Below are 21,781 nucleotides of genomic sequence, written 5' to 3' on the forward strand. Positions count from 1 at the left end.
TTATTTTTATTTTCCTCTCTCAACATATTATTCCTTCCCCCCCATTTTTTTTTTCCTTCCTCTTATTGGATGGCCATATACGGCCAGTTAAAACTGCTTCCGGATAGTAGCATATCTCTGATAAGGGTTTCTATGGGGGTTTTACCTACCAAACGGACGAAAAACAATTGCTCTATGACCGAAGAAGAGACGGTGCGAAGAGAGGGGAGACGTAACAACAGTTTCCCAAAGCGGGTGGGTTGGTTTGGATACTGACTTCTGACGTACTCTTCCAGAGCGCACTGGGACTTCTCCTGTAAACTTTCAACGTGTGCAACGTCGGATAGACCACACGCATCTAGAAGAAACGGGAGTTCAAAGAAAAGAGGGGGGGGGGTTGGTTAACCACCATCAGTGTTAAATAAGACGCGGATTTTCTTTTGCAAATGGACACACAGATCCCCATCCTTGCCACCAATACAAGCGTGCTGAATTGACCGCAGTGCCGAATTGCTAGCCCTACTGGACGGAGGACGCCCTCGGTTCAAAATTGGCCACCTTACATCCTGGTTAAAAAGAGGCTTAGGCCAAAGGCCTGAAGATTTTCTCTGGGCTTGGGTTGAAGCTCAGCTTAGCCCTCCCCCCCTCCAGGTCCTCTGCACTGCCCCGGGGCCCGATGGGTTTTCCCCCTGGCCCTCTCACCTCCCTTCCCTCCCTTCCACACGCAATCCAGCCCCAATCCCAGCTGCACCTGCGATTGAAGCTGCTGTTAGGGCACGGAACAAACGATCGGGAGGACTTTCTCCCGAGGAAACCTGCTTTTGAAGCAAGCCAGGTGCTTTCTTTGGTGTTTTAAGGTCGCACGTCCGTCCGTCTGTCTGTCTGTCTGTCTGTGCTTGACTGAGGAAGGCAGCACGCTAACACGTGCTGAAGCCCCCTCCGGCAGGGTTGCCAAGGTTTCTAAATCTTAATGCCCCCTCCATTCTGAAATTCTGGGGGTGGGGGAGGGCGGGAGTCCTTCGCCCTCTCTCCGAACCTGCACAGATTTTTAAAAAATTTTTTTGCACGGTGTGGGGAAAAGGGAAGGTTATGTGTGCACCCCCCCCCCCGCCAAAAAAACCCCCACAACCATATTGGGAAAAATAAATGATGTAGAACCTGATCGACAGAATATGAGAAGAGTTTTAAAGAAGGTAGGTTCAGAAATTTCGCTCTGCTCAGCTCCAGAGAACTGAGCCGAAAGAAAGAAAGAAAGAAAGAAAGAAAGAAAGAAAGAAAAAGAAAGAAAGAAAGAAAGAAAGATTTTTTTTCAAAAGAGAGAAAGAGAGAGAGAGAAATAGTAACTTGTGAAAGACAAGGGAATTTTAATGCATTGTGTAAAAAGTCCATTGAACAAGTCTCTCTTTTTTTAAAAAAAATCCGTAGTCCATTCAAATTATCCTCCTCTCTTCTTTTAGCCAAGATGTGACATCCTTGCTTAACCGAAGGACATTTACACAAACCGCCAGACCCAACGTCACTCGCGATTCCTCGGTTCCAAATTTCCCATTTATTTTTTATTTTTTGCTTTTGTTTTGCTTTGCTTTGTCCAATTCTCTGATTTGCGGAATTCGATTTTTTTTATTTTTATTTTTCCTCTCTCCAACATATTATTCCTTCCCCCCCATTTTTTTTTTCCTTCCTCTTATTGGATGGCCATATACGGCCAGTTAAAACTGCTTCCGGATAGTAGCATATCTCTGATAAGGGTTTCTATGGGGGTTTTACCTACCAAACGGACGAAAAACAATTGCTCTATGACCGAAGAAGAGACGGTGCGAAGAGAGGGGAGACGTAACAACAGTTTCCCAAAGCGGGTGGGTTGGTTTGGATACTGACTTCTGACGTACTCTTCCAGAGCGCACTGGGACTTCTCCTGTAAACTTTCAACGTGTGCAACGTCGGATAGACCACACGCATCTAGAAGAAACGGGAGTTCAAAGAAAAGAGGGGGGGGGGTTGGTTAACCACCATCAGTGTTAAATAAGACGCGGATTTTCTTTTGCAAATGGACACACAGATCCCCATCCTTGCCACCAATACAAGCGTGCTGAATTGACCGCAGTGCCGAATTGCTAGCCCTACTGGACGGAGGACGCCCTCGGTTCAAAATTGGCCACCTTACATCCTGGTTAAAAAGAGGCTTAGGCCAAAGGCCTGAAGATTTTCTCTGGGCTTGGGTTGAAGCTCAGCTTAGCCCTCCCCCCCTCCAGGTCCTCTGCACTGCCCCGGGGCCCGATGGGTTTCCCCCCTGGCCCTCTCACCCTCCCTTCCCCTCCCTTCCACACGCAATCCAGCCCCAATCCCAGCTGCACCTGCGATTGAAGCTGCTGTTAGGGCACGGAACAAACGATCGGGAGGACTTTCTCCCGAGGAAACCTGCTTTTGAAGCAAGCCAGGTGCTTTCTTTGGTGTTTTAAGGTCGCACGTCCGTCCGTCTGTCTGTCTGTCTGTCTGTGCTTGACTGAGGAAGACAGCACGCTAAGCACGTGCTGAAGCCCCCCTCCCGGCAGGGTTGCCAAGGTTTCTAAATCTTAATGCCCCCTCCATTCTGAAATTCTGGGGGTGGGGGAGGGCGGGAGTCCTTCGCCCTCTCTCCGAACCTGCACAGATTTTTTTTAAAAAAAAAATTTTTTTGCACGGTGTTGGGAAAAGGGAAGGTTATGTGTGCATCCCCCCCCCCGCCAAAAAAACCCCCACAACCATATTGGGAAAAATAAATGATGTAGAACCTGATCGACAGAATATGAGAAGAGTTTTAAAGAAGGTAGGTTCAGAAATTTCGCTCTGCTCAGCTCCAGAGAACTGAGCCGAAAGAAAGAAAAGAAAGAAAGAAAGAAAGAAAGAAAGAAAGAAAGAAAGAAAGAAAGAAAGAAGCGATTCCCCCTAAAAGAGATACCGCAGTTTCTCCTCAGTCTTTGAAAGTGATTTAAGTGGTCCTTTAAAACTGATCTTGTCAGTTTAGCTTATTCAAGGGCAGCCAAGCAGAATCTGATCTCTCTCTTCATTAGAGCTGTTTTCTCCCTCTTCCCCTCTGCTGGCTTTAACACACACAAACACACACACACACACAAATATACTCACCACATATAATATATAAAAATAAAATAAATACGGTTCCACATTTGACATGCTAAAAATACAGCGGAAAACCCCCCTTTTAATCAAAAGCTGCCTTGAGACTTAGGTTGTGACCTTAGCTGGCTGGGTAAAGTACCAACACATGCATATTTTGAAAGACATTAGAATCCCTGTCCAGGATCTATAGAAAAGGCCCAGGAAGGGGGGGGGGGGAAGGACAGAAAGAAAGAAAAAAGAAAGAAAGAAAAAAAAATCAGATGCCTCTCTGCGGGTTTTCAAATACATGCCAGGCCCTGCGGTATATTAAGGCATCTGAATTGGTCAGTCCCGCATCCGTTTCCGCCCCCTCCTCGTTTTTATAACTCCACAAAATCAGATAACAGAAGTTTTATCTACCTTGCAAAGGCAATTTACATACAGATCCGCATTTTGCAAACAGTCATAAATTTCGCACTTTAAGAGCAAACCCTGCCTTGAAGTGCTTCTCCGGAAAGGGGAACAATATTAATAGCACTAATTGCAATCATAATCATAAATGCGGAAGATAAATTTCTTTGAAGTCAATTTTTTTTTGGGGGGGGAGAAGGAGAAAGGCAGAATTTGAAGGGAAAGCCCTAAGACAATTCTTCCTCTTTTAAAAGACACTGAGCCACAGAGACGATACTAACTCCACAAACACACCAACACACATACACACAAACACACAGGCTTCATTTCTAGAATTGTTTCTGACAACCAGCCACGTTTAAAGCGCAAGTGATTTGGGTGGGGAACCAAGATTTGAACAGGATTTAAAAATACACAATTATGGAAAGCAATAATATATAAAAGGAAGTTCAGGTCATGACCTAAATTTTGGACAAAATCCAGAAAGGCACTTGGTTTCTCCCAAATCACCCTTAACACAACAAAAAAAATGAATTGTGAGACTTTATTTTCTCCTATAAACTGCGCTTAACTAGGCCTGTTTCCTGATTGTATGGTTATTTCTATATATGTGTGCGCATTTTCACAAGCCTTGCCTGCAATGTATACAGGGAGTGAACATTTCCCCCAGGATTATTTACTATTTAGGAAAGAAGAAGACATTTGCAGATATGACTTCAACTGCTTTCTCTTGACTATCAGGCAAAGATTAGAGACCTGATCTCGTGAATTGTTCTTATTATTATATTACTCCGTGTAGAAAAAAAAAAGACAGGCAGCATTTGAAATATTTGAGATGTCTTACTCAACTAGGTCGAACCATGGGACTTATTAGATTTCATCATACCTCCCATTGTTATTTTATAACTGTAGCAGTATTTTTTATATAGGAGAAAGTTGACACAGAAATGGATTCTCTCCCTAGTTAGAATTTCCACTTCCTCCCCTAATGTCTGGTGGTTCAAATGGCCGCTTTTTCTGTTTTTATGACTTGCTAAAATGGAGAGAGGGAAGACCTGCCATATCTGAATTACAGTGGCCTTATTATTATATATTGCAGTTATTGGTGAAAAAAAAAAGATGATTAGGAAGATCCAATTCGCGGCCGGTTTGGGAAAACAGCAGTTTAAAAGCATGTGTCACATACGTGCATATCATTATATTTTAATGTGTCGTATTTTCTAAATTAAGGACAAGACCTGTCTCATTGTTTAAGACATGGTTAGTAGGCCAACAGTGGTTACAGCGGAGATTATAGACTCTTAGCCACATCTAGGATCGGATCAGGTTTGCTTATCGCAGTTGATGATGGTTGTTGTTATTATTATTAAGCTCAGCCGGTCTATCTCCTGGCTTGGCGATCTTATTTTTTTAAAAAAATTTTTAAGGGAAGCAAGTTTTGTTCATTGTCCCCCTTTTTTTCTTCATTCGGCTGACCATTGTCATTTAGCAGCTTTGCCGCCTTTCAATGGTCTCAAAATATAAAGCTGGGATGTTCTGCCTCCTGGCACAAAAGGCGGTTTCTCTGAGCTCAGTGGGACAACTCTAGAGAGTAACCTCCACACACTCAGGCGCACACACTTCCCATTCACAACCATTCAGAGGGGCTCAGTTAAAAACAAAACAAAAAAAAACCAGGGCCCTTGTGTAGACCCCACGTCCCTCCAATTTATCCCCTCTCCCACACTTCTTCGCAAGATATACTTTCTCCACTTCTTCCTCTTGTTTCTTTTTTAAAAAATTGCTCTTCTAATGAAAGAGAAGGTAACTTTGCAAACTTTAACCTTAGGCCTGCACAGCTGACACAGATCCAGCAGGACGTGCCTCCCCCCATCAAACCACAGCTCTAATCCCTCTGTCTCTCCCCCCAGCCCACAACAAAACGCCCCAGAGTGCTCTCTCTCCCCTCCACAACTCTCGCCTTTTCCATTTCTTCCAGGAAAATCGAGAAGAAGAGGAAAGAGGAAGGGTGTGGGGGTGTGGGGAAGGAAAGCTGGTTTCTGAGGCCCCAATCCCATTGCCCACCAGCACTGGAAGAGCCCACGATCCCACAACCAAGGCAGAGACACCCCCTCCACAGCCCCCAGCAGAGGCCGCCCCCTACCTGAGGTGAAGAGGACAATTGCCTTCAAGCAGCTGTATTCCGCCGAATCCACGTGTAGAGCTTTCAGCTTCTCCACCTGCTCTTGGAAAATGCGTATGTGGTCCATAAAGGCGACCACGCGGTCGGCGGACATGGGCGACGCGTGGAGGCCGGCGGCTGCCAAGAGCGGGGCGACGTGGAGAGGCATGGAGCACTGGGCGGCGTTGAGGACAAACAACTCACTCCAGGTGAGCCTCAGGAGAGCCACCTGGTCGGTGATCTGGAGGTCGGGGAAGAAAGGAATGTTCCGAGCCCATTCCACGGCGCTGAAAAGCATCCGAGCGGCCAACTCACAAATGTTCTCGATGCCCATAATGTTGTTCGGCTGCATACACTGGCTGCCGAAGCGAGAGGTCGGATAAGGCTCTGCCCGCAGCAAGAGGGAAATATATCCGGAGAGGTACGAGTGACAGTTCAGGGGGTCCCCGTTGGTTAAGGCGAACTGGCCGTGGGTCGGCTGTGTGGGTGGCATTCTGCCCCTCTGGACGGCTGCAGTAAATAAAAAAGAAACTACAGCAATTAATACCTGCATTGCTAAAGGAAGGGTGAAGGTGAGGATGATGATGGTAGTGGTGGTGGTGGTGCTATCAGGACTACAGCTGGCTGGTTTGCTGGGGAGGGGGCAGCAGGGGGGAGATGGAGGGAAGAAGGGAATCAAAGGGAAGGTCAAGACACGAGACCCCCCTTCTTCTGCACCGACTTTACATATACATATTTGTGCGATAGCTGGGGAAGAGGGGGCTGGGGAGAGAGTTCTGGCCGTGGAAGGGGGACTAAGAATTTTTTAGGGTTTCAACCGAGGGGGGTGCAAGGCGAAGGGGATGACCCCTTCCCCCGCCAAGTTACAAGCAGAAGCTGTTTGGAAACGGCCTCGGGTGAAATTGTCCCACGTTTCTAACCTCCAGGCTTCCTCCTGAAACCTTCTCGGCCTTGTCCTTCCGAAGCAGCCCTTTTTCCCTGCGCTAAAATATCTATCTATCTATATATTTTAAATAATAATAATAATAATAAAACAGAAACAAAAGTGGGGGAGGGAGAAAGATTCGCCAGGCCAAGTGATAGATAAAGGAAGAAAGGGAAGAGAAGCGAGACCCATCTCCAGAGCGGCTTTCCCACTCTCTCTTTTCTCAAAACAGGCCAGAGGGAGGAAAAAAATAAATACAATCAAATAAACAATTGCCGGCGGGCCGCGGTGCGGGTGGGGGGGTGGGGTGGGGAAGAAATCTAGGTCCTCCGAATCTCATTGTTGTACATTTTTCTCCGTTGCTCCCAGCCGAGGGCGAGAGAAACCGGCGGGCTGCTTGCTGGAAAGCCCGGGGAAGCCCTGCAGAAAGCGGGCCTTCGGTTTTGTTCATAAATTTACATGGTGGTGACAGAGAGAGGGAGAGGAGGGAGAAAATGAAAGAAGCCGGGATTCACAGCAAAGAAAGCCGAATGAAGGGAAGCTAAGCAGGCGGAGGGTTGGGGCTTGGGGCTTGCCTGCAGCCTGACCCCGAAGGTTTCTCAAAGCCGGCAAGAGACCCTCTTCGAAGTGGGAAAGCTGTGCTTTCATCCCCCCTCCAAAAAAAAACACCCAACCCCGGGGCGGCAGAAAGACAAGGAGAGAAAGAGAGAGAGAGTGAGTGGAAGAGGGCGCGCTACGCCATTAAACCAGAAACCCGCGGCTCGCCTTTCGTTCGCAGAGCTTTCTCGCCTCGGCGCTCCATCTTGCGAAAAAACAAAACCGAGAATAATCACCATAATCGTACAAACAAAAATAAAAATCCCCGCCCCGCCGCTTCCGACCCCTTGAAGGCTTTTTAACGCTTCCGAGGTCTTGCTTTCCTTTGCAGAGCTTCGCGTCTTTCACTCCCCCCCCCCCACCACCACCGCGACCCTGGCTTCCCCGTGTCTGGCTTCTCAACGCCTCCCCTCCGCTTCCGAATACACACACACACACAAGCTACTCTCTTAAGCAAGGGAAACGGGGGAAAAATGGTTTTTAAGGGTCGTCTTCCCAAGGCCGGGAAAAAAAAAAAGGACCTCGTGGAAGCAAAGCGAGACTCCCGCGGAACTCTGGGGGAGCCGAGTGGAACCTGCCGGAATTCCGAACGGAAGAAGCCCCGATCGGAAAGCTCTCCAGCGAGTGGATCGATCGATCCCGGTTTTATTTATGGGTTAGGGTTATTTACAGAGCAGGAACCGAAAGGAAGAAGGCTGATGGGGAGGAAGGGAGGAAGAGGTGGGTGAGAAAGAGAGAGAACAAGGGAAAGAAGTTTACGTAGCTGAGATTGTCCGGATTCTCCTTTTCTCTTGTGTTGAGGAAGCTGACCCTCCCTCTCTTTCTCAAAACAGGCCAGAGGAGGAAAAAAATAAATACAATCAAATAAACAATTGCCGGCGGGCCGCGGTGCGGGTGGGGGGGTGGGGTGGGGAAGAAATCTAGGTCCTCCGAATCTCATTGTTGTACATTTTTCTCCGTTGCTCCCAGCCGAGGGCGAGAGAAATCGGCGGGCTGCTTGCTGGAAAGCCCGGGGAAGCCCTGCAGAAAGCGGGCCTTCGGTTTTGTTCATAAATTTACATGGTGGTGACAGAGAGAGGGAGAGGAGGGAGAAAATGAAAGAAGCCGGGATTCACGGCAAAGAAAGCCGAATGAAGGGAAGCTAAGCAGGCGGAGGGTTGGGGCTTGGGGCTTGCCTGCAGCCTGACCCCGAAGGTTTCTCAAAGCCGGCAAGAGACCCTCTTCGAAGTGGGAAAGCTGTGCTTTCATCCCCCCTCCAAAAAAAACCAACATCCAACCCCGGGGCGGCAGAAAGACAAGGAGAGAAAGAGAGAGTGGAAGAGGGCGCGCTACGCCATTAAACCAGAAACCCGCGGCTCGCCTTTCGTTCGCAGAGCTTTCTCGCCTCGGCGCTCCATCTTGCGAAAAAACAAAACCGAGAATAATCACCATAATCGTACAAACAAAAATAAAAATCCCCGCCCCGCCGCTTCCGACCCCTTGAAGGCTTTTTAACGCTTCCGAGGTCTTGCTTTCCTTTGCAGAGCTTCGCGTCTTTCACTCCCCCCCCCCCCCCACCACCGCGACCCTGGCTTCCCCCTGTCTGGCTTCTCAACGCCTCCCCTCCGCTTCCGAATACACACACACACACAAGCTACTCTCTTAAGCAAGGGAAACGGGGGAAAAATGGTTTTTAAGGGTCGTCTTCCCAAGGCCGGGAAAAAAAAAAAGGACCTCGTGGAAGCAAAGCGAGACTCCCGCGGAACTCTGGGGGAGCCGAGTGGAACCTGCCGGAATTCCGAACGGAAGAAGCCCCGATCGGAAAGCTCTCCAGCGAGTGGATCGATCGATCCCGGGTTTTTATTTATGGGTTAGGGTTATTTACAGAGCAGGAACCGAAAGGAAGAAGGCTGATGGGGGAGGAAGGGAGGGAAGAGGTGGGTGAGAAAGAGAGAGAACAAGGGAAAGAAGTTTACGTAGCTGAGATTGTCCGGATTCTCCTTTTCTCTTGTGTTGAGGAAGCTGACCCTCCCCTCTCTTTCTCAGTATTTTTTTTTTTTAAACCGCTTTCCTTTCCCGGGATCTACCCCAGTTACGGGAGCCCTCCGACCCATTTCGAGGAGGCTGGGAAGCGGGAAGAGAGGGCGGAGAGAGAAAAGTTGTTTGGCTTAGGGTCGGGAGCCTAAGGAAAGCCATTTTAGACCTTCCAACACCCTCCCCCCCACCCCCACCCCCGCGAATCCAGAAACTCAAGGCGGTTTTCTCTCCCCTCGCCTCATTTCCTCCCATTCAGGAGAAGAAATGAAGCCCAGACTAGGGCTTTTTTTAAAAAAAAAAGGAAAGAAGGAAGGAAAGAAGGAAGGAAGGAAAAGGAAAGAAAGAAAGAAAGAAAGAAAGAAAGAAAGAAAGAAAGAAAGAAAGAAAGAAAGAAAGAAAGAAAGAAAACTACCAGCACCTCGATTTTCTCCGCCAAAACAAAGCGTACTTTTTAAAAAAACCCAAGCCTCCAGTCCTCCCTCCGCAGGCTGGATTTCAGTTTTTAGGGGATCCTGCCTGGACTGCCCTCCCCGCCGACGGGTGAGAAATGGAAAACAAATGAAATTCCAATACCTTCCCGTCTCATGCCAACCTTCAGGCATTTCTTGAGGCGACAATATTGGCATTGGTTGCGGTGATGTTGGTCAATGGGGCAGTTCCGGTTCGCGCGGCACGTGTAGCTAAGGTTCCTCCGGACGCTTCGCTTGAAGAAACTCTTGCAGCCTTCACACGTAAATTGCCCGTAGTGTTTGCCGCTGGATTTGTCCCCGCACACCACGCATTCGATGTGCTGCTGTTGCTGCTGTTTCTCTCCTTGGTTTTGCTGGCTGCCCGGAGTGGTTTGAGCCGGGGTGCTGGGGGGCCCTCCTTGGCCCGGCGTCTGTGGGGTGTGGGGGGCCCCCGTGGGGGCCCCCGGCACAGGGGGAGCTTGCGAAGGCTGCGTTCCTTGCGGGCCGGTCACATCGTCCTGCGGGTCTCGCCAGGCGCCCACTACCATTGCCATATCTAAGGGACACCTTGGCCAAATCGCGCGCCCCCCCGTCGCTTGCTGTGGCCGCCGGATCCGCTTCTCCGGCCGGTTGCGTCTGCCGTTGGAGCCGGAGCGAGCAGTGGCGGTCTAAAGAAAATATGGGGGAGGAGGGGGGGTCTTTGTCCACTTTTATATTAGTTTATTTGCTCTCCCCCCTCCAGCCTTTTTCTCTCGCAGTTCGCGTTGGCAAGTTATTCTGATTTTTCTTGGCTTGGAAGTTGCTCTGGAGGAGAAGGCAGCGCGTCGTAAATCGGTGCTGGTTTTCTTTTTAAACGTTCCCCTCTCTCGCTTTTCGTGTTGGGTTCTTCCCCCTCCTTTTGCCGGTCCTTTCGTTCAGTTTAATTTAATGCTTTCGATGGAAGTGGGTGAGGAGAGATGGTAGGAAAAAAAATATCTCGTACGGCTCTCCCCCGTACAATTGCAAAATAGTAAATAAAATGCGGGAAGCAGACACGCACGCACGCAGGCAGGCACCCGAAAGTGGGGTTGAGAAAGGAAAGGGGGAACGCGGACGAGTGGATGAGAGGGGGGGAAAAAGAGGGGGAAAAGGAGGCGAGGAGCAGGAGGAAGAGGAGGAGGAAAGAGCGAGGCGATTGTCTGTTAGCAAAAGAGGAAGAAAAGTAAAAAAAAATACAAAAGGGGGACGGCTGGGGAAAGAGCGAGAGTGAGAGTGAGAGAGAGAGAGAGAGAGAGAGAACGGTTCCCTTCAAAGATCTCTCCCTCCCTCTCTCTCTTGAAGCCGACCCGAGTTGCAAGAACAGAGGAGGGGGTCTGGGGGCCAGATCCAGCGAAGCCCGCAGTCAGCCATTCAGAAAAGCCATGGAAAGCAAAGCCAGACGAAAGCCCGCAGCAGCTCGCAGGAGGCGCAGGCGAGCCCGGAAAGAAATCCCACGCTCAGCACGCCGGCCCGCGGACCCGGCCTGGCTCCTGCTCCTGGCGGGGTTTCGATCAGATGCCCCGCTCGGAGTTTGGCGAAGCTGTAGAAACATCAACCGGGGAAGAGGAGGAGGAGGAGGAGGAGGAGGAGGAGAGAGAGAGGGAGCGAGAGGGAGACGGGGCGGGCGGGGGGTGGGTGGGTAGAAGGGTGGGTAGATGGGGGGGGGCTGAAAGGAACCAAACAAAAACCACACGCGCGCGCGCTCCCACTCACACACGCACCCTCCACGCGCTCACGCACCCGCGCGCGCTCTCAGACCCACACACACACATCCACGCATCCCCTCTTCCTCCCTCCCTTCCCTTCCCCAAAAATCAGAAGTCTTTCCCGGCGTCTTCTCTCCTGCGCTCGGCTTCGCTTCTCTTTTTTGCCGTCGGCTGCTGCTTCCCCTTCTTCTTCTCTTTTCTTTCTCCTCCTCCCGGTTCTTCTTTCTTTCCTTTTTCCTCGCCTCTTTCCTTTCCTCCTCCTCCTTTTCCTCCGCGGCTGCGGCTAGTCCGGCTCTCGTTCCCTTTTCCTCCTCCTCCTTCCTCCTCCTCCTCCTCCTTTTTCTCCTCCTCCTCTTTTCCCTGCTGCCGCGGCCGCCGCTGCTGTCGTCGCCGCCGCCGCTTTGCCCGCGCCTTATGCTACTCTCGTTTCTTTCGCAAGTGGGTCTCTTTAGCAAATCTGCTTCCTCGCACAACACATGGGGCGATAAGGGGAAGAGGAGGAGGAGGAGGAGGAGAGGGAAGGGGGGAGGGCGGGAGGCGGCGGGGCTGGAGGCGGAGGAGGAGGAGGAGAGAGGATCGGGGGAGGGAGATCGAGCGAGCGAGCCAGCCGGCTAAGGGGGGCAAACCGGCGTGAACTCTCTCCCAGGCTTAGAAGCCCCCCAGCCGGAGAGAGAGAGCGCGATAAAAAGACGGCAGGAGGAAGAGGCGAGGGGGCTGGACTCGGGTGCCGAGGGCGGGATGGGGAGAGCACCCCAGAGAGGGGAGGGAGCAGAAAAGAGGCGGGGGCCCCAGGTTGGTGGTTTAATAATAAATAGCAAGGGGGGGCAATATGTATCTCTCTCTCTAGCTCTCTATGCAGCGGGGTTTGGCATGCATGTGAAAGTAGGAATCGCGGGGTGGGGAAAGTGGCCGGGTTGGAATGGGGGGCGGGGGGGCGGAGAGAAAGAGAGCAGGAAGACAAGAGATTGCAAAAGCGGGGAGGGGAGAGGGAGGGAGACAGAGAGAGAGAGAGAGAGAGAAAGAGGAGGGGGCGATTGCACAGCCACCCCGAGCAATACCAGACGACTTAAAAAAATAATAATACTAAGAAAAGAGGGATGGGAGGAAAGAGGGAGAAGAACAAAAAAAAAAAAGAAAAAGAAAAAGAAAGAGAGAAAGAAAGAAAGAAAGAGAAAAGAGAGGAGGGGGAGGCCAGAATCCCAGGGATGCAATATGCGGGAGAGGAGGAAGAAGGGAGGAGGAGGAGGAGGAGAGGCGGGGGGGGGAGTTAAAGGAGTGAATGCGATTTATAGGAGCCCGGCTGGGGCGAGCGGCGGAGGCTTTTTCTCCGCGCTCAGCTCACCCAGCTCTCTATATAGTGAACTTTGACACCGCGGCTGCAACTTAGCACACGTTGCCATGGCGACCGCTCGCCTTATAAGGCAAGAGGCTGCCTTTGACTGGTCAAAAGCTCGCGGACCTCCCCTCGCCCCTCATTGGGCAGTTTAGCCTTGTGCGGGGCTGGGTGGAGGTGGGGGGGGGGGAAGGAATGGCTTGGGAAGGCCCCGGCAAAAGTCCGCGCGGTCCTAAAGCGAGTCTTCTTCCACTCCATCCCTCGACACTCTCACTCTCTCCCGCCTCCCTTCCCCCCCCCCGCTCCGCTTTTCCATCCATCGCTCTGAACCGTCTCCGTCTGTTTGTCTGACTTCATTTTTTTTTTTAATTTTTCAATTTTAATTTTTTCCCCCTTCCCTTCCTTTCCTCCTCTCTCCATCCCTTCCACTTCCTTCTTCCCAATTCTTTAAAGTGAGATTTTGGAACTCAAGAGAAACAACAGTAAGGTGATGAGAGCGCAGCATCATTATTAGTAGCAGTAGCATCGTCGCGGTAGACATGACCCCCGATCCCTCTTTTACGGTCACGCGGATTCTTTTTGGGTAGAAATGAACTTGGTTTTGGAGCTGGGATTCTCTACCCAGGTGCGTGTGCACCTCTTCTCTTTGGAAGAGAATGGACTCAGTTGTTAGATCAGGGCAGGGGTGAAATCCAATTTTTGTTTACTACCGGTTCTGTGAGCATGGCTTGGTGGGCATGGCAGGGGAAGGACACTGCAAAATCTCCATTCCCACCCCATTCTTGGGGGAGGGGGAGAAGGGTATTGCAAAATCTTAATTCCCTCCTCACTCCTGGGGGAAGGATATTGCAAAATCTCCATTCCCATCCCACTCTGAGGCCAGCCTAACCGGTTCCGCTACCGGTTCTCTAGAACCTGCGTCAGACAGAACTTGCTGGATTTCTTCCCCTGGATCAGGGGTTGCCTTCCTCACTTTTAAAAGGCTGAGCTGCTTTCAGGAGAAGTTACCCTGTGCTTTATTGAGCACTATTCTTGAGGCTGAACAGGGGGAAATAGATGGGGAATTTTGGGAATATTGGGGGGGGGGAATGAGAATCCCATTTGGGCTACAGTGGGAATTCAAATATACCTGGGGGGGGGGAGCTTTGAATCAACATTTTGCACAGCTAAGAATCATTTCAGTGCTGAAATCCCCATTCAGATCCATTGCCGATTTCAGTTCTGCAGGTAACCCAGAGCGAACTTTCAAATCACCTGACACCTCACACGGTAAGGGTAATAATAATGCAACCAACCATAGTGATAATAACACGGCCCCGACCTCTTTAATAAGTCGAAACACTTATAGTCTCTTTAATAGTCTCACGGCTGATCCTGCGGTTTGCCCAGACTTAAAAAAAGAGTCTAAGTTGATCTCACCGTCTGAGCCAAGCAGTTAAAACTGGATTTCCAAGCTGAACGTTTTACAAAATTCTTCCTCACTAAGTTACTGCTTTTTTTTTTTTTAATCCTCTGGGACAGGACTGATCCTTCCCAAAAGGTAGAGAGACCCAGCCTAGTTTTTTTCTTCTGCAAGGAAATTCTTGCAACCTGGTTTACATGGGATAAGACACCAATTAACTCAACCCAGAGAGAATCGGGGAGAGGCGATGGTGACCAACTTTAGAACAGTGACCTTAAACTTCAGGGTTCCTTTGAGGTCCCTGTCATTCTTCTCTGCCACACCGATGATGATGATGATCTCTCACTTTTATGACTTTTAATCTACGTTTCACACAAACACACACGCACACTCGAGAACGCCTTAGTAGTAAAAATGCCTGAGCCCACTCAGGGTCCTGCTACGTCTCCCAAAAGGGGGGGGGCTTCATACCCTGATATCTGTCCTGAGCAAAGGCAAGGAGAACAGAAGGGGGAAAATTAGGACCAAGCTGGATTTTTACTTCCAAGAAAACACATTAAAAAAACCACGGAAGGGTCAAAAACGTTCACGGGTGCGTCCCCTTGCCTCCTGTTCACACGATTCCATTCCTGCCTGTTAACCCGAGTCGCCTTTATTTTTAAGTCGCCCCAAAAACCCAGAGCAAACAAAACCCCGCACCAAAAAGGAAACACCTCAATGTTACCAGGGATGTCCAGAACAACCCAATTAGTTTTTTTTTTTAATTTTAATTTATTTTTATAGTCTGAGCTGAAGGGAACTGTTCACACCTCCCAGCGATCCCGTGGAAATCCAAACCTAAGAAGGGATATGGATATAGTTTACCAATCCCGGCAAAGAAATCCATTTTCCGAGAAGGCAAACAAACCAATAAGTAAATAAAAAGTCTGCATAAATTTAGCGTTGGACGGGAAAAAATAAAAAATAGATAGACACCCGTATAAATATATAACCTGTGCAATGCGGCCCATAGGGATGTGGACAGAGGTGATGGACACACACACAAATACACGTAAAGCAATCTGTACGAACGTATTTCCGTGTGTTTGTGTGTCTGCTGAATATAATATATGTGTATTTAGCATATAATATATGAGTATTTAAAGAAACAGAGGCTTTAAAAGGGAGCAACAAAATCTCAAAGAGTTCGGGGTCCGGCAACGACACTCTGCGTTTCTCCCTAATGCAATCTTACGACCTCATTTCCTCTCTTCATAATACACTTTGGGGGGGGGGTTGGGGAAAAAGAGGGGACAGCAGAAAGAAAGGCTACTGTTAAAGAGCTGGGCAGGTGTGTCAGGAGGAAAGTGAGGAAAAATGGATATTTGAACCTGCGTTCTCTTCTGGCCCAGTTGGAAATTCCGCCACTCCTGCCCTTTCCTCAATTTCGAGGCGAGGGTGAACAGCCCCCCCACCCCCACTCTCTCTCCCTGGTGCAAAATTGCCGAGTCCGTCGGGTAGCGCCTAACGCCTTGGCCCTCTTTTCCCTGACCACTCAGCGCTTAAGAAACGCGCCTGCTTCTAGGCGCGCACAGGTTGCATTCACACAACAAGCTTAAAGCAGGTCAGAGAGAGATTGGCGGCTGGGGCATAAGAGGGTCTAGCTTGTGCTAACCTTGCATAGGGGTTGGGGGAGGAGGAGGAGGGGGGGGGCCGGGGCGAACCCAGACCGCTGGGTTAGGGTATACCCAGGGCCGATTTCTCTAGCGGCTTCACTTCAGTCGTCGGGTGAACCTGTTGCGGGTGAATCCGGAAAGCGAAAAGCCGCAGTAACTGAGCTGGGGAGGTCCCCGCTCTCTCGCAATCTCTGCGGGGAAGGGTCTGGATTTCTCCTGCGCGCCTTCTTGCAGGCAGGATCGGCCCGAAGAAGCCAGCAGGGGGGAAAATGAACAGCACACCGAGAGCCAGTTATGTTTCCCCCCAGCACAAAGGCGACCCGAGGGGGGGGGGAGGGAGAGAAAGAGAGAGAGGGAGAGAGACGGGCTAGGAGAAAGGTGGCGGCGGTGGCTTTGTCCCGTGCGGAGTTTTTCTGGACCCGCGCGGAAGACCAGCGCATTTATCACGGAAAGGGGACTCGCGGAGAAAAAGGGAGCTGCCGAACGCCGGAGCGGCGGTCCCTTTCCCTTCTCTTCCAAAGCGCTATCGGTGTTGCAGACGGCCCGCCGGCCCGAGGATGTTGGCTGGGCGCAGCGGCGGCGGGAATACCTGGCCGGGGTGAGGGGTGGGGTGGGGGTCAGGTAGGGTTAGCCGCAGGTAGCTTGCGTAGCGTGTGAAAGGAGAACCCGTCCGAGCGCGCAGAAGTCAGGGATAACCCAGCTATCCGCGATCCTCGAGAACCGCCTGAACCCGGGTCCTCGAAGGCTGCCCATTGCAAGGAAAGGAAACTAAATTCGTGGCCGGGACCCCCGCTTTTACGTTTCACCCTGAGGATGTTCTAGAAAGGCGGACTGCTAGCAGTAACTTTAGGTGGTGGTGACAGGCGAGGAGCGCCGGCAGTTGGAGTAAAGAACAAGTACGTTCGTCTATTTGCCCGTTTGTAAAACTGGGGTTCGGGGCCGGAGAAATGGCCGGGGGAGGGGGGGGATAACAAACTAAACCAAGATGAAACGGAGAGAGGGCCAGAGACAGGAGGAGAGCTGGCCCAAACTAAAGCAAAGAAGAAGAAGAAGAAAAAGTTGAGAACGGGGAAATCTCTTTTTCTTTGTTTCGGGCCTTTTCTCCTTCTTTCTCTCCCCTGCCGGGCCTGTACGTGGGTGGTAATTCGGCGCGGTCCCCTCTTTCTCGGCGGATCTCTTTTTGGGCACCACTAGCTGGAAGAAGGCTGAGCTGCTTTCTCCTTGGCCCTTAGGCCATTTTCTTTTCCTCCCAACTCCACCCGAAAGACCCTCGAAGGAGTGTGTGTGTATGTGTGAAAGTAGCCCACCCTGCATTGCTCTGATCTTTCAAGTCGATGTAATTTTTTTTTTTTAAACCCAAGGACTGTCAAAGCGGGACTCTTTGGAAAAATTTACAGTGCGAAATTAGAACATATGCTAGCAAGAGAGCGAGAAGGGACGGCGAGAGAGAAAGGGCGCGCCAGAGAAGGAGAGAGAGGGAGGGAGAGGGAGGGAGAGAGAGATGGGGTGGGGGAGAGAGAAAAGAGGGAAAGAGAAAGGATAGAAACTGGAAGGGGGGCAGAGAAGCTGGTTGGGAGACACCAGAAGTACAGTATGCGCCTGCCCCCTAGCGAAAGTCTATCACCGGCATAAAAAAAAAAAACACACCCTCAACTTTCAAAGAAATACGCGGCTCTTAAAGTGAAAGGTAGTTGTTGGGGTGGGGGGTGGGGAGGGGGAGTTTGCACGCAGAGCCAGGCTAACAACTAGGCGGACCGGTGGGCGTGGGGGGGGCGCGGGCGCAGGGTGAGAGGAGCAGAGGATCCGCGGCACAGAAACTTGTAGAGTTTTTAAACGTCTCCCCGGTTTCTCTGCTCCCATCCCCCCACTCCCCTCCCCACCCCCGGGCCTTAAATTTATCCAGGACAGGTTGCGTTGACCCTCCGGACTTCGATCGAGCTTTCTTGCAGCTTCCGGCAAAAAAGCCTTTTCTTTTAAAGAGAGGGGCGAGGGGTGAGAAGGGATGAGTGCCCCCCCCCCCCCCCGGTTCCTTTTACAGGCAGAAGGCGACGATGGGTGTGTATTTCTGGCTGCAGGGCAGGGTGTCTCTTTTCGAAGCCGTGTTTTTTTTTTTTTTTAAGTGACACCGGCTTGATGTTGATTTTTTAATTCCTCCCCCCCCTCCCCCCCCGAGTTCCACGCAGCACGCATACGCGCGGCCAACACTCACACGCGACCCCGCGCGCGCGCGCATAAACACACACACACACACACGCACGCAAGTAGACCCAGAGTTGGAAGGGGCCAAACAAAACTTTGCGCCCGATTCTTGGACCCCAAGCGCGGATACCTGCTGGCGACGGTGAGTACCCCTATTCGGGATATTATCAGAAATGCTAACCGAGGGAGGGGTGTCGGCTTGGGTTTGGGGAGCAACTGGTTTGGGGGGGGGGAGAAATTAAATAAAATCAAAGCTATTCCTGCAAGAAAGGAAAACCACCATCAGAACCACAACCACCACCACCACAACAACAACAACCTCCCGACTCGGCCGAGCTAAACTGCACGTGGTTACAATCTGGGAGTACGGATTCTTTGCCTTTGGGTTCCCTCCACCCCATCCCGCCCCCGCCCCAGGCGGCTCCACTTCATAAAATCTTCGCTCAAACCCCAACATTCTCCATCTCCCGAGTGGTTCCTTGGATTTAGCTTCCCCCGAAACTCTCTAGCACGATTGGCGGTGGGGGGTTCGAGGAGCGGAGAGGTGGGGTGCAGCTATTTGTCTTTAAGGAGCCTTCCCACGACAGCTCGCCCGTGCATCGACTTCTTTCTCGGCGTAACGTCGGGACCAGGAGCCCGTCCGACTCGCCTTATTCCGCCTAATCTTTTTGCAAAGGGGGTCCCAGGTCTACCGTGCTCTGCTCCGGTGGGTGGGTGGGTGGGTGGCGTTGACTTAAGAAGGCAAAACCCAGGGTGGGATAGTAGCGCAGGGGGTGCCCTTAAGCAAGGCAGTAAGCTTCAGAGTGCAATACCATCACACGTCCGCCCCCCTAATAATAATAATAATAATAATAATAATAATAATAATAATAATAATAATAATAATAATAATAATAATAATAATATAGAAAAAGATAGAGAAAGAGAGAAGCCCCCCCCCCTCGAAACGCGTTCTCAAGGAAGGGAATGGGGGGGGGAAGAGAGAGAGAGAGAGAGAGAGAGAGAGAGAGAGAGAGAGAGAGAGAGAGAGAGAGAGACGGAGAGAGAAAGATTTAAAACGAGAATTAAACATACCCAAAGTATATTTGCTTTGTTCAAGATCCCAAATCGCTTGCATCTTCTTCTTTAGTTGGGCAGCGGTTGGCAAAATTGCTTTTAATTGTTATTATTATGATTATTGTTTTGCCCCTCCCTCCCTTAGGCTGTGAAGACGTATCTTCTTGGTGTTTATCTAAGCGGTTGTGCAAACTGTTTTTGTGTGGTTTTTTTAAGCCAGGGGAGGTGGGGGAGAGCGAGAAAAGGAAGAGAAAGGGGGGGCAATTAGAAGGGAAGAAAGACGAAAGGGTGAGATGTTTCCTAGTCTAGGAAGAAACGTGTTTCTAAACCCCCCCTGTATTCTTCTCGTTAAGATTTTTTTTTAAAAAAGGGGGGGGTCGTGGTGGAATTATATAAATATATACAAACACAATCTAAGTTTAAGGGGGGGTGAGCTTCTCCACGGTAGTGGAGGAATGTAAGCCTTTAAAAAAATCGAGGGGGGGGAGAGAAGAGAGGAAAGAGCCCCCCACCCAAACGTTAAACGCTCTATCGCTGTTCTCACTCCTTAGAAGGAAGAATGTCTGGTTACACCTTGTTTGGGGCTGGAAAGAAGAGACTTTGGGAACACACACACACCCCGACAGACACGCATGCACACACCCCTCCCCCAATGGAAAAGGAGAAAGAGGAAAGGGGGGGGGGCCGGAAAGAGGCTTCCAAATTAAATGTGTATTGTAGAAAGATGGAAAAACAGTTTTTTTAAAAAAAACAAATGCTGTTTGGGTGAAAACGACAGTGGGTGAGGGAAAAAAAACAACACACCACCATACAACAACAAACAACATTCAAGACCTAAATTGCAGTTGTCTGAAGTCCGAAGCTTCAAATTCGAGGTCTTATTTATTTATTTATTTATTTATTTATTTATTTATTTATTTATTTTTGGCTTCCTTTCCTCCCCTCCCCTAGTCCTCCCCCTTTGGCTGCATTCACACAACACTCTCTCCGTCCCCCTCCCACCCCCACCCGGGTTACTGCTCTCCGGGTTCGGATGGACTTCAAACGCTAAAGGTAACTCAAAAGCCCACCCAGAAAAAAAGCTTTAAGCGAAGACAAGAACCGACCAAGCTTAACTTGTCCTAGGAATGCAGGCAACTCAAGGCTTTGGAGGAGCGGGTTCGGCGGGGCCTCGCCACCGTGGCCGCCCGCTGCAGGATCGTCCGAATCGACACCCCCCCCAAAACCCTCCAACATTTGTCTCCCTCGGTTCCTCGGGCTGAAAGCAAGCCAGACTAGCGGCTCTCCTTCCCCACCTCTGTAAGCGAGGGGTTGGTGCCTGAAGCGGGGAAGTGAGAGGGCCGGGGTGGGGGGCGGCAATGTTCGGTGGGAAACCCCCCTCGTTTGTCCTGCTGCCTTCGGAACGGCCGGTGGGTGGAAAAGAAAGAGAAGTGATGGGCCAGATGTTTTGGTTAGTTCGCGCTAAGGTTTCCACTGAGTACAGAGTCGCTTCTCCTCCCCTCCCCCCGCGTTTCCCCCTTTTGAAGAAAAAGGGTTGTTTGAAGAGAGAATTTTAAGGCAGTAATTGATGGGGGGGGGGAAAGACAGAGAGAGACAGAGAGAGACAGAGAGAGAGATGGGGTAATCAGTCACAGTAGTTGGTGAAAACAATTTGTCCCAATTGGTAAAAGGTTCCCACCTTAATTTGGTTAGATTCGTTTTCCGGTATTCCCACCCCAGCTCTTGCAAAAGGAAAGCAAGAAAGAAATCCCACCGTCTTCCCCAGCGTTAATTGAGCTTTTAACAAGGCAAATGAAATTTACAAATGGATTTGCCCCAATAATTGCACGCGCACACACACAAATCACATCACCTCACACTTAATTACGTGCATCTAAAAAGTGTGGCTTTTGGATGGTGGGATAAGGCGGGTGTATTTGAAGGGAGGGGGGAAAAAAGGGGGCTGTGGGGGTCTTTCTTTTGTGGGTCATCAAACGCCCACCTTACAGGCCTGTAAAAACCTTCAATCTTAGAACTGCTGTACAAGATAAAACAGATTGTCCTAGAAAGGACGCCTTGCTTTCGGATGGTTTTATAGCCGGTTAAGGTGGTGGTGAGGAGGATAAGGGCTTCAACCTAGAGCCCCCTTTCTCCCCCCCTCCTCCAAAACCCACCAAATAATCCACACATCCCTGCTTCTCTCTTCTTCTCCCCCCCCTCTTCCAGATATTTCCTTGAAGGGAGGGAGGGGGGGGGAGAGGATTTGCTTGTGTTTGTCTCTGTGAGTAATGGGGCAAGAAGGAAAACAGCCAGCTTGAGAATTCAGCTTTGCATCTTTTAGAAAGATTAATACTTTTTAAAATCGTAGCCCTAGGAATCCTTGTGCACCTTCTCAGTTGGCAGCAAGAGAAGCCAAAGGCAGAAAAAGACCGAGGGAATTATTTGGAGGGTGTCCAGTCAGTGGCGGGGGAGGGGGGGGAATTCATTTAGGAAAGGTTTCAATTTCAAGCTTGGATATTTCTTTCTTTCTTTCTTTCTTTCTTTCTTTCTTTCTTTCTTTCTTTCTTTCTTTCTTCCTTCCTTCCTTCCTTTCTCTCTCTCTCTTCCTCTCTCTTCCTCTCTCTCTCTCTTCCCTTCTCTTTTCCAAAGCTGGCCTGCAGTTGGGAGGTTAGCCTAGAGGCGTTGGGATGAAAGGGGTCAGAGGTGAGAGTTACATTAACCCTAAACGCGAGGATGGAGCCTTGCAGGCCCTCGCCTGCCCACCAACTCGGGCTGGTTGGCTGGCGGGACCTTAGAGAT

The 21,781-nt window shown here is 50.3% G+C and overlaps 1 protein-coding gene and 1 long non-coding RNA gene across 7 annotated transcripts in view; one reads left to right on the forward strand and one right to left on the reverse strand.

Moving 5' to 3' along the window:
• Positions 1 to 1,223: 1,223 nt before the first annotated feature.
• NR2F2 (nuclear receptor subfamily 2 group F member 2) lies at positions 1,224 to 19,175 on the reverse strand. 3 transcript variants are annotated; one of them, XM_058155930.1, is made up of 3 exons: positions 19,022 to 19,175; positions 5,630 to 6,157; positions 1,224 to 1,938 (listed from the first exon to the last, which is right to left on the reverse strand). In XM_058155930.1, the coding sequence occupies exons 1-3, from the start codon at positions 19,062 to 19,064 to the stop codon at positions 1,664 to 1,666; spliced, it is 846 nt and encodes a 281-aa protein (XP_058011913.1). In that variant the 5' UTR covers positions 19,065 to 19,175; the 3' UTR covers positions 1,224 to 1,663. The 3 variants fall into 3 exon arrangements, with proteins under 3 accessions (XP_058011913.1, XP_058011911.1, XP_058011912.1); XM_058155928.1 differs by lacking the exon at positions 19,022 to 19,175 and adding an exon at positions 9,759 to 12,065 and having other exon boundaries at positions 5,630 to 6,178; XM_058155929.1 differs by lacking the exon at positions 19,022 to 19,175 and adding an exon at positions 9,759 to 12,049.
• Positions 17,429 to 21,781, forward strand: part of LOC131184533 (uncharacterized) — a 40,386-nt gene continuing 36,033 nt past the window's right edge. For all 4 annotated transcript variants that reach the window (XR_009151990.1, XR_009151991.1, XR_009151992.1 and 1 more), the window contains exon 1: positions 17,429 to 18,089. This is a non-coding gene — a long non-coding RNA (uncharacterized LOC131184533). The remainder of the gene's footprint in view (positions 18,090 to 21,781) is intronic.

The sequence above is a fragment of the Ahaetulla prasina genome, chromosome 13, assembly GCF_028640845.1.
Source record: "Ahaetulla prasina isolate Xishuangbanna chromosome 13, ASM2864084v1, whole genome shotgun sequence".
In the NCBI taxonomy this organism is placed as follows: domain Eukaryota; kingdom Metazoa; phylum Chordata; class Lepidosauria; order Squamata; family Colubridae; genus Ahaetulla; species Ahaetulla prasina.

Coding starts and splice junctions, on each gene's coding strand:
- NR2F2 (XM_058155928.1), bottom strand. CDS start 10,188: ATGGCAATGGTAGTGGGCGCCTGGCGAGACCCGCAGGACGATGTGACC. Junction 6,179..9,758: donor GGTTGGCATGAGACGGGAAG/GTATTGGAATTT, acceptor TAATTGCTGTAG/TTTCTTTTTTATTTACTGCA. Junction 1,939..5,629: donor AATTGTCCTCTTCACCTCAG/GTAGGGGGCGGC, acceptor CGTTTCTTCTAG/ATGCGTGTGGTCTATCCGAC.